This window comes from Sapajus apella, unplaced genomic scaffold (genome assembly GCF_009761245.1).
Source record: "Sapajus apella isolate SASKATOON/1434 unplaced genomic scaffold, GSC_monkey_1.0 scaffold202, whole genome shotgun sequence".
Classification (NCBI taxonomy): domain Eukaryota; kingdom Metazoa; phylum Chordata; class Mammalia; order Primates; family Cebidae; genus Sapajus; species Sapajus apella.
Window position 1 is genome coordinate 327,217 of NW_022437142.1, and position 11,427 is coordinate 338,643.

Genomic DNA, 11,427 nt, shown 5'->3' on the forward strand with positions numbered 1-11,427 from the left:
GAAGAAGAAGAAGAAGAAGGAGAAGGAGAAGAAGAAGAAGAAGAAGAAGAAGAAGAAGAAGAAGAAGAAGAAGAAGAAGAAGAAGAAGAAGAAGAAGGAAGAAGAAGAAGAAGAAGAAGAGGAGGAGGAGGAAGAAGGAAGAATGAGGAGGAGGAGGAGGAGGAGAAGGAGGAGGAAGAGGAGGGGGAGGGGGAGGAGGAGGAGGGGGAGGAGGGGGAGGAGAAGAAGAAGAAGGGGGAGGACAGGAAGAAGAGGAGGAAGGCGGCTGGGTGCTGTGGCTCACACCTGTAATCCTAGCACTTTGGGAGGCTGAGGCAGGTGGATCACGAGGTCAGGAGTTTGAGACCAGACTGACCAACATGGTGAAACCCCATCTCTATTAAAAACACAAAAATTACCTGGACGTGGTGGTGGGCGCCTGTATCCCAGGTACTCGGGAGGCTGAGGCAGGAGAATCGCTTGAACCCAGGAGGCGGAGGTTGCAGTGAGCTGAGATCACACCACTGTGCTCCAGCCTGGGTGACAGAGTGAGATGATTCAGTCTAAAACAAAAAGAAAAAAGAAAGAATTTGGAGAGAGAAGCAACCGGGTTGGCAGGTGGACTGGATGTAGGGATGAGTGGAAGCGCGCGGGAAGCGAGGACGGCCCCTGAGCTCCTCCTTTAGAACCTGGTGGTTGCTGGTGCCATTTGCTGAGGGGGAAGATGAGAAGAAGCCGGCTTGGGAGGAAAGACCACGAGTCCTGTGGGTTTCCTATCGACACTGTAACAAGCGACCACAAATGGAGTAATGGCTTACAGCAACACAAGTTTATTATCTTTTTTTTCCCACTCTGTCACACAGGCTAGAGTGCAATGGTGTAATCCTGGCTCACGGAAACCTCTACCTCCTGGCTTTAAGCAATTCTCCTGTCTCAGCCTCCCAAGTAGCTGGGACTACAGGCGTGCACCACCTTGCCCAGCTAATTTTTGTATTTTTAGTAGAGATGGGTTTTCGCCCTTTTGGCCAGGCTGGTCTTGAACTCCTGACCTCAGGTGATCCGCCCGCCTCGACCTCCTGAAGTGCTGGGATTACAGGTGTGAGCCACCGCGTCCGGCTGCAACTTTATCATCTTGTAGTTTTGGAGGCCAGAAGTCTGAAAAGCTGTCAGCAGGGCTGGGTCCCTTCTAGAAGCCCTGGGGGAGAATCCGTTTTCTTGCCTGTTTCGGCTTCTAGAAGCTGCCTACACTCCTTGGCTCACAGCCTCCTCCTCCGCCTTCAGCCTGCAGCACAGCAAGCTTTGCATCTTTCTCCAACTCTGATTCTCCTGACTCCCTCGTAAAAGGGCCCTTGTGATTGCAGGGGCCTGCCCAGATCGTCCCGGATAACCCCCACCTTGTGATCCTTAATTTATTTAATCACATCTACATCTATCCCTTTTGCCATAAATGCAACATAGTCACAGGTTCTGGGGAATTGGGCGAGGACATCTTTGGGAGACCATTATTTTGCTTGTTGTAGAAGATGGCTGGGTGGGAATTTCAGTATTTACAGGTGTATTGAAGCCATACAAGGGATCACTAGGAGAATGTGCCGGCAAGGAAGACAATGACCCGCCCCAGGGTTCTGGTGGCAGATAGAGGTTCTGCCTCACTTCTGAGGAGTGAGGAGTGAGTAGGGGAAATCTAGAAGACAGTGTTTCAAGGAGCCAGGCACAATGGCTCGGGATGATGCCTGCCATCCCAGCACTTCTGGAGGCCGAGGCGGGCAGATCACCTGAGGTCGGGGGTTCAAGACCACCCTGACCAACATGGAGAACCCCATCTCTACTAAAAATATAAAAAATTGGCTGGGCATGGTGGTGCAATGCATGTAATCCTGGCCACTCAGGAGGCTGAGGCAGGAGAGTCGCTTGAACCCAGAGGTGGAGGTTGCAGTGAGCCAAGATTGCACCACTGCACTCCAGCCTGGGCAACAAGAGTGAAACTCCATCTCTAAATAAATAAATAGAAAAAAGAAAGGGTTACAGGGAGACGGTTGCTTATGTCCAGGCCTTCTGAGAGGTTGAGGAAGGTGAGGACAGTGAGGGGACCGCTGGATGTGGCATTGTGGGGACCAAGTGGAGGAGGCTGGGAGTCCCGGTCGGGTGGCTGAGTTGGGGTGGGTGGAAGCACACACAGGCGTAGACCTCGTTATTACCTGGTAAGCCACCCCGACGTGTGGACAGACTTCATAACTGGGTAACATGTCGTGATGGGAACTGAGGAAGTGAAGACAGTATCTCATGTCTGCCCCCATCCTGTGCTCTTCAGTCTGTCCCAACCCACGGTAGCCACATCATGACCTTTGAAAGCACAACTAATTATGAGCTTCCTGCCACCATCCCCCCATTTTTTTTTTTGAGACAGAGTTTGCTTGTTGCCCGGGCTGGAGTGCAGTGGCGCGATCTCAGGTCACCACAACCTCCGTCTCCCGGGTTCAAGTGAGTCTCCTGCCTCAGCCTCCTGAGTAGCTGGGATTACAGGCATGCACCACCATACCCGGCTAATTTCGTATTTTTTTATAGTAGAGACATGGCTTCTCCATGTCGGTCAGGCTGCTCTCGGACTCCTGACCTCAGGTGATCCACCCACCTCGGCCTCCCAGAGTGCTGGGATTACAGACGTGCACCACCGCGTCTGGCCTCACTCCCCCTTTATAAAGTCCTCCATGGTTCCCTACTGCCATCCACAGAAATACCTTGAAGTCGGTTCACTGTTACCACCCGTGTCGGGTCCCATTCCCCCGTCCCCTGTTACAGTCCCAGGAGCTCACTCTCTGCCTCCTGACAGCTCAGTGCTGCCTGGGGAACGTGGATGGCGAGAATGTTTAGGCTGTCACTGGACTCTGCCGTCTCCCTGGTCTGGGGCTGGTTGGGGGCAAGAAGTTTGTAGTCAGGAGTCCTATCTCCCGAGGCTGCCTTAGTCAGGCTGAGACAGCCACCCCCAAACCTCCAGTTCTTTTCTTTTTCTTTGAGGCAAAGTCTCACTCTGTTGCCCAGGCTGGAGTGCAGTGGCATGATCTCGGCTCACTGGAACCTCCACCTCCCAGGTTGAAGCAATTTTCTGTCTCAGCCTCCCAAGTAGCTGGGACTACAGGTGTCTGCCACGACACCCGGCTAATTTTTGCATTTTTAGTAGAGACGGAGTTTCACCATGTTGGTCAGGCTGGTCTTGAACTCCTGACCACAGGAGATCCGCCTGCCTTGGCCTCCCAAAGTGTTGGGATTACAGGCGTGAGCCACGGCACCCAGCCTCCAACCCTCCGGTTCTGACTGACTCACAGGATAGAGGCACCAGCGTGCTCCTCCCAGGAACCAAGGCCAGTCAGGGCAGGTCCCCTGGGTGGACCCCCAGGAAGCCAGCACTGCCCCCAACGGAGCCAACCTGGCTGCTGGTGGTTCTGGTCTCCCATCCCTGTCCCCACAAGAGAGCAGAGTTTTTATTAACCATCAGTTTCACCCCTTCTTTGTCAGGGTGGGTGGGGGGTTGCATTTAACCATTTCCTGCCTGGAGCCGTGCAGAGATAGAGGTTGAGATGTCTTCCCCATAACGCAGAGTCTGGGCTAGGAATCTTCCGGCCAGACAGGAGCCTGTGAGCCACACAGCTGGAAGGGGAAGTGACTGGGCTGGCCGGGAGAAGAAATGTCAGCCAGCCAGCTCAGCTTTGCCATCTCCCTCCCACTCAGGCTCCTGGTCACCAGCCCCAGAACAAAGACGACACCAGAGCCCCTCCATCGATGTGTCCTTGCCCAGGATAAAATCCTTTGCCATCCTGTAGGTAAGTCAGCCCCAACTCCAGGGAATGCTCCCCAGGATCCCTTTCTAGCAATCCAACTCATCTAAACCCAACAGTTCCCACCCAGCCCTGCCTGACCCAGCCCATCCACCCCTGGACTCCAGCACTGCCCACAGCAAGACCTCTGTCCCAATGCCCAGCCTCACCTCAGCCCAATCTTTATCCCTGGCCCCCTTTCGTGATGCAATCCTAGCCACAGAAATCATACTAAGATGTATTGCGTGCCCACCGTGTGCCTGGCCGTCTATGAGTCATTCACTTTTCATTCTCAAAACCACACCATTTACAAGAGAGGAAGCTATAGTTCAGATGATTTAAGTCTTTTGGTGGCCAGTATGACAAAGGTCACACTTTCACTGTCGGTAGCTGATTCCACACTCTAGCCCATCCTGGTGCAACTCATCACACCTCAGTGGAATTCACCCCTACCTGTTCAGTCTAACTGCGCCATCCTAGGAACCAGCATGGGGCCTGGCATATATTAGGTACTCAGTAAATGGCATTTGAATGAATGAATGAATGAATGAACCTGATTCATTCATTAACTAAACTCTATGCATCCTATCCAATCAAACTCAAGTCACAGATTACTGACAACCTCTATTTATAATATGTATATTATAAATAGAATCCTTGTCTGAGGCCGGGCACTGTGGCTCACGCCTGTAATCCCAGCACTTTGGGAGCCTGAGATGGGAGGATCACCTGAGGTCAGGAGTTCAAGACCAGGGGGCCGTGGCTCACTCCTGTAATCCCAGCACTTTGGGAGGCCAAGTTGGGTGGATCACCTGAGGTCAGGAGTTCGAGACCAGCCTGGCCAATATGGCAAAACCCCGTATCTACTAAAAGTACAAAAATTACAGATGCTTCCTTTTTTCAGTAGCACTAGACCTAGAAAACAAACAAAAAAATAAATAAATAAAAAAGGAGTTCAAGACCAGCCTGGCCAACATGGTGAAACCCCGTCTCTACTAAAAATACAAAAACCAGTGGGGCATGGTGGTGGGTGCCTATAATCCCTGCTACTTGGGAGGCTGCGGCAAGAAGATCGCTTGAACCTGAGGAAGCGGAGGTTGTAGTGAGCAGAGATTGCGCCACTGCACTCCAGCCTGGGTGACAGAGCGAAACTCCATCTCAAAAAAAAAAAAAAATTAGCCAGGCATGGTGGTGCGCGCCTGTAATCCCAGCTACTTGGGAGGCTGAGGCAGAAGAATCGCTTGAACCCGGTGAGCTGAGATTGTGCCACTACACTCCAGCCTGGGCAACAGAGCAAGACTCAGATGAACAGATTCAATCTCAGTCCAGCAGGGTTGACTGAGTGATTCCATGACTCAAAAATAAGACAGTGTCCTGAGGCTGACAGTGGGAGGAAGAGAAAGAAGCTGCCATTTCGGCCCCTGAGGCTGTGGGCAGTAAGATTCATTCCCCAGGATGGGTCTTTGAGGCTGGCGGTTTCCCCGGGTCACACAGCGAGTCCCGCGGCATCGCGTACATTCCTTGGCACTCACCCGCCCACCAGGTGCTGCTTCTCCATGTACCTGCCCCTCCAAGCCCCCTGGGGAAAGCCCCGGGCATCAGCCACTGCTGGACACCCGCCAGCATGTTCACAGGCTGGGCACACAGCAGACGCCATGGGCCTGTGTTGAATGGTCAGTTGGTGAACCCCACGGATGGGCATTCAGCCCTGGACGTGTCCAGGCCTGACCTGGAAGGCCCCCGTTCTAGCTTTCTAGAGGCTTCTCTGAGTGCCAACAGGTCCTCATGGGGCCCTCACCAAGGTGGGCCTGTGCCTCTGACCTTGGCTTTGGGTCTTTGCCTCCCAGAGTCCCCAGGCCCTTACCTGGGTTTCACTTTTTCAGGGCATGTCCCCATCCCCAAGGGGAAGCACCGGGGAGTGACAGTTGCCCGGAGCCACCATGGTGTTCTGGTGAGTGCATGGGGGGCGGGGAGGAGGGAGGCCCCCGGCAGGCGGGTGCTCACCCTTGCAGCTGACCCTGGTGCTGATGCTGTTCCCACTGGCATGCTGCTCCCAAGGCTGAGTCTGGCTGTCTCCCTGGTGCCAACCCCAGGGCTGACTGTGGCTCTGACCACCTGTGCTGATGCCAGGGCTGACCTAGGTACTCCCTGTCACCCAGCACACTCATGCAGGGCTGGGCCTCAGCCTTGACCCCAGCACTGACTCCGACACCTGGTGGCAGGGGGCGGCCGTTCCTGTGCCTCTGCCTGGTTGAGTCACTGAGTTCTGGAATGGGGGTGAGAATGTGTCTGTGGCTCGGGAACACGGGGTGACCTGGTCTTTCCTCACCCTCTCTTCCCTCCCCTAGATATGCATTCAAGAGCTGGCCCGGCAGCCCCACAGCCTCAGCTCAGAGCTCACAGGCACCTGCAGCCTCCTGGCCCCTGACCTCCGTCCGCAGGCTCAGGCCAACTTCTTCAACCTTGGTAAGGACTGGACATTCACTGGCCTTGGATAGCTCTAAGGACATCTCCGAAAGGCCCGGCGCTTTGGCTCATGCCTGTAATCCCAGCATTCTGGGAGGCTGAGGTGGGAGGACCATAAGGTCAGGAGTTTGAGGCTAGCCTGGCCAACATAGTGAAACCCCGTCTCTACTAAAAATACAAAACGTTAGCCAGGCGTGGTGGCAGGTGCCTGTAATCCCAGCTACTCGGGAGGCTGAGGCAGGAGGTGGAGTTTGCCGCCGTGAGCCAAGATCACACCACTGCACTACAGCCTGGGCAACAGTGTGAGATTCTGTCTCAAAAACAGACAAACAAGAGACCTCCTTGGTCTTTGAGAAAAGGCACCAGCTCATGGCAGATGCAGTGGGTCACTTCACCACCCCACAGCGGAGCCAGGCAGGGTTGAGGCGCCGCATGACAGGAATCAGGACAGAACTACGTGTGAGCGTGCTCAGCTGAAGGCGGAGCCTTTCTGACTCTGAGCTCTTCCATGTATGTTTTTAAAGAAAGCCTCCTGGATCCAGATGTGCATGTGGACACTGGAGACTGCTACAGAAACAAAGACGGCAGCAGGGGAGAGGACACGGATACAGCCAGGTGGCGCCGGGCGCTGGAGAGGGCGGAGGAGCAGGAGGAGGAGGAGGAGGAAGAAGAGGAGGAGGAAGCTGGTGAGAAGCGGCAGAGCTGGGTTGCTCCCAGTCTATCAGAGCCAACCCCTAAGCTGGCAGCCTACAAGGGTGGGGGCGCCTCAGTCTGAGAGATGGGGAGCGGTGGCTGGATTTTGCAGGTCTGACCAGTACCAGCTCCACCCTCTATCTTACAAATGGGGAAACTGAGGCTCGGAGCGTGGTGGTGATGTCAATGACCCACACAGCAAGCAAAGCCTGAGCAGGTTCTAACTCTCCTTTTGAAGCGGGAGACAAGAGCTCTCTTGGGGCCAGGCGAGGTGGCTCACACCTGTTATCCCAGCACTCTGGGAGGCCGAAGTGGGTCGATCACTTGAAGTCAGGAGTTCAAGACTAGCCTGGTCAACATGGTGAAACTCCAGCTCTACTAAAAAATTCAAAAATTAGCTGGGCATCGTGGTGTGCACCGGTAGTCCCAGCTACTTGGGAAGCTGAGGCAGGAGAAGGATTGCTTGAACCTCCACCAGGAGGTGGAGGCTGCAGTGAGCCACACTGCAAGCAAAAGAGAGAAGCTCTGTCTCAAAAAAAAAAAAAAAAAAAAAAGCTTCTCTCTTGGGAGCTTCTCTAACTTCTTCCCTGAACTGAGCCCTCAGGGTTACCGTGGGGGGGGGTGTGCCCTACACATACTGCCCTCATATGTGCCTCACATCCCATGCCCAATCCTGACCTGCCTGTCTTGGCCAGGCACCGAGATTGCCATCATCCTGGATGGCTCAGGAAGCATTGATCCCCCGGACTTCCAGAGAGCCAAAGACTTCATCTCCAACATGATGAGGAACTTCTACGAAAAGTGTTTTGAGGTGGGCTTCCTAAGAGCTGGTCTCACATAGGTTATCACTTTTCCATTGACAAGTATCCCCTACCTCAGAACAGCAATCACTGTATTTGCTCACAATTGTATGAGTCAGGCACTTGGGCTGGGCTCAGCTGGGTGGTTCTTCTGTCCATCTTTTCTGGAGTTACCCTGGAGCTGCAGGCATCTGGTTGCTTGACTGGGGCTGGATGGCCTAAGATGACCTCATTCACTTGTCTAGACCACATGTCTTGAGCAAGCCAGCCCAACTTTTTCATGGCAGCAACATTCTAACAGAGCAAGATCCAATGCATGCAAGTATTTTTCATTTCTCTAATTGCATCACATTTGCTGATGTCTCATTGGCCAAGGCCAGTCACATGGCCAATCCCATAGTCAGCATGGAGGGGCCTATGGAGGGAACTAGGCAGAAGTCTGTGATTCACTGGGGGCCATTACTCTCACGCCCTTCTCCACCCCCACTCATTTAGAGATGTTGCTCTGCCCAGGAATAAGCTAGAAGGAGTGGATTTTGTGCTGCTTCCAGAGAGAGCCATCTCAGGGGCAGGGCTGGCAACTCTTCCAACCTCCTGCCCTCCTCCCCACCCCCTGCAGTGCAACTTTGCCCTGGTGCAGTATGGGACAGTGATCCAGACTGAGTTTGACCTTCGAGACAGCCAGGATGTCATGGCCACCCTCTCCAGAGTCCAGAACATCACTCAAGTGGGGAATGTCACCAAGACTGCCTCAGCCATGCAACATGTCTTGTGAGTGTGGGGGCAGCAGGAATTATTCTGGCCATGCCCGGAGTCTCTGTGGCATCCTGCTTGGGGGAAGTGGCTGGACAGAACTGGAGGAGACGGGAATTAAGGTTCCATCCTTTCCCTGGCTGAAAGAGAACATGAGGGATGACACTTTTTGAAGGAGTCTTCCAAAGACTTCCTCTTGTGAGAGGCAGGAGAGCAGAGTGCTCAGTGGACAGGCTGGCTGGGTTCAACTCTCAGCTCTGGTTTGTATCTGTGTGACCATGAGCAGACTGAGGGACTTCATGACCACCCTGTGCTTCAGTTTCCTCACTTCAAAAATGAGAAAAATAGGCTGAGCACGGTAGCTCACACCTGTAATCCCAGCACTTTGGGAGGCTGATGTGGGTAGATCACTTGAGGTTAGGAGTTCCAGGCCAGCCTGGCCAACATGGTGAAACCCCATCTCTACTAAAATACAGAATTAGCTGGGCATGGTGGCACTCACCTGTAGTCGAGGCTACTCGGGAGGCTAAGGCAGGAAGATTGCTTGAGCCCAGGAGTTCAAGGCTGCAGTGAGCCATGATCACACCACTGCACTTCAGCCTGGGTGACAGAGTGAGACGCTGTCTCTAAAAAAGAAAGGAAATTAATAGTACTTGTCTGATAGATTTTGCGAAGGATGGATGGGTTAAAATATACTGTGTTTACAACAGTGCCTGCATGTGATAAGTGCCTCTTGAGTATTATTCATCATTTTAATATCATCACTATTCCTGTACACACAAAAAAGCAATAGACTGCCGTCCAGCACCTTCTGCTGGGAGCAGGCGGGAAGCAAGAACACCTGTGCTGCAGCCCTGCCTCCTTAAGTGGCATCACCCCCTTCTGTGGGTCTTTTTCTTTCTTTCTTTTTTTTTTTTTTTGAGATGAAGTCTCACTCTGTTGCCAGAGTGGAATAGAGTAGTGTGATCTCAGCACCCTGCAACTTCCGCCTCCCGGGTTCAAGCGATTCTTCTGCCTCAGCCTCCCGAGTAGCTGGGATGACAGGCATGTGCCACCACGCCCAAATAATTTTCGTATTTTTAGTAGAGACGGGGTTTCACCATGTCGGCCAGGCTGGTCTGGAACTCCCGACCTCATGATCTGCCCACCTCAGCCTCCCAAAGTGCTGAGATTATAGGTGTGAGAGGTGTGAGCCACCACACCCGGCCCTCTTTGGGTCTATTGGGAGGGTTGTGAACCTCCCCCTTCTAACACGGCGGAGAGAATCAACTCTCTCCTGGAGTCAGCCCTCCTGCGGGCGAAGCTCTCTCCTTCACTCTCCTGCTTAGAGACAGCATCTTCACGGCAAGCCGCGGCTCCAGGAGAAAGGCATCCAAGGTCATGGTGGTGCTCACCGATGGCGGCATATTCGAGGACCCCCTCAACCTTGAGACAGTCATCAGCTCTCCCAAGATGCAGGGTGTTGAGCGCTTCGCCATTGGGGTAAGAGCCAGGAGCCGGGAGGCACCTCCTGCACAGCCTGGGGTGGGGAGGAGCCAGGGTGGTCATCGGGCCTTTTCTGTGAGCAGCTTATCCAGACCCTGTTCATTTGCAAACGCTCCTCTTCTCCCCATGCCCTGAGAGGGCTCCTTTCCCCATGGTCGCCACAGCTTAGGGGCCAAATAGCGATGGGGGAATCCAGAGGAAGCACACCGAGGCAGGCTCCTGGAGGCCACGGTGCCGAGCTGCGCCCCGCCAGACAAACCGGAGGGGCTGGCCCAGGGCACAGGACAGGAGGGGCCTACAGGCAGAGGGCACAGCCTGTGCAGAGATGAGGAGGAGCTCTGTGTTCAGGGGCACGGGTGTAGTTTGGTCAAACTGGAATTTCGCCCAGAGTGTGTGTAGAACAGGGAGCGGGGAAAGGAGGGGAGAGGAAAGCAGGGGAGAGGAAAGGAGGGGAGAGGAAAGGAGGGGAGAGGAAAGGAGGGGAGAGGAAAGGAGGGGAGTGGAAAGGAGGGGAGAGGAAAGGAGGGGAGAGGAAAGGAGGGGAGAGGAAAGCAGGGGAGAGGAAAGCAGGGGAGAGGAAAGCAGGGGAGAGGAAAGGAGGGGAGAGGAAAGGAGGGGAGAGGAAAGCAGGGGAGAGGAAAGGAGGGGAGAGGAAAGGAGGGGAGAGAAAAGGAGGGGAGAGGAAAGGAGGGGAGAGGAAAGCAGGGGAAACGAGGGGAAAGGAAGGGAAAGGAAGGAAGGAGCTGGCAGCAGAGGGGCTCGGCCCTCCCCGTGCCTGGCGGATCCTTGCTGCCCCGACTCACTGACCTGGGGCCTCTGTGCAGGTGGGGAAGGAATTTAAGTCTGAGAGGCCGCTGAGGGAGCTGAACCTGATCGCCTCAGACCCGGACGAGACCCACGCTTTCAAGGTGACCGACTACAAGGCGCTGGACGGGCTGCTGAGCAAACTGCGCCACGACATCGTCCGCATGGAGGGTGAGGACTGCGGGCGGCACTGCGGGAGGCCCGAGCCTGCGCTCCAGCCGCGCCCCTCCCACCCTCCGTGGGGTCTCCTGCAGTGGTTACCAGCGCGCGCTGAGCGTCGGCCGCTGAGGGTCTTAAAAGGCAATGGCCAGGCGCAGTGACGCACGCCTGTCATCGCAGCACCTTGGGAGGCAGAGGCAGGTGGATCTATTGAGGCCAGGCGTTCCAGACCAGACTGGCCAACCTGGTGAAATCCTGCCTCTACTGAACACACACACACACACACACACACACACACACACACACACTGGCTGGGCGTGGTGCCGCAGGCCTGTGATCCCAGCTACTCAGGAGCCTGAGGCAGAAGAATCGCTTGAACCCAGGAGGAGGAGGTTGCATTGAGACAAGATTGCGCCACCACACTCCAGCCTGGGTGGCAGAGCAAGGCTCTGTCTCAAAAAAAAAAAAAAAAAAAA

General features: G+C 54.5%; 1 protein-coding gene across 1 annotated transcript in view; it reads left to right on the forward strand.

The window, feature by feature from the left end:
- ITGAE (integrin subunit alpha E) overlaps positions 1-11,427 on the forward strand; it is an 81,426-nt gene that overhangs the window by 27,596 nt on the left and 42,403 nt on the right. Inside the window, exons 3-10 of the mRNA XM_032270061.1 lie at positions 3,706-3,797; positions 5,675-5,742; positions 6,140-6,257; positions 6,782-6,943; positions 7,646-7,761; positions 8,370-8,521; positions 9,832-9,985; positions 10,813-10,963. Of these exons, the coding sequence (XP_032125952.1) occupies positions 3,706-3,797; positions 5,675-5,742; positions 6,140-6,257; positions 6,782-6,943; positions 7,646-7,761; positions 8,370-8,521; positions 9,832-9,985; positions 10,813-10,963 (1,013 nt within the window). The remainder of the gene's footprint in view (positions 1-3,705; positions 3,798-5,674; positions 5,743-6,139; positions 6,258-6,781; positions 6,944-7,645; positions 7,762-8,369; positions 8,522-9,831; positions 9,986-10,812; positions 10,964-11,427) is intronic.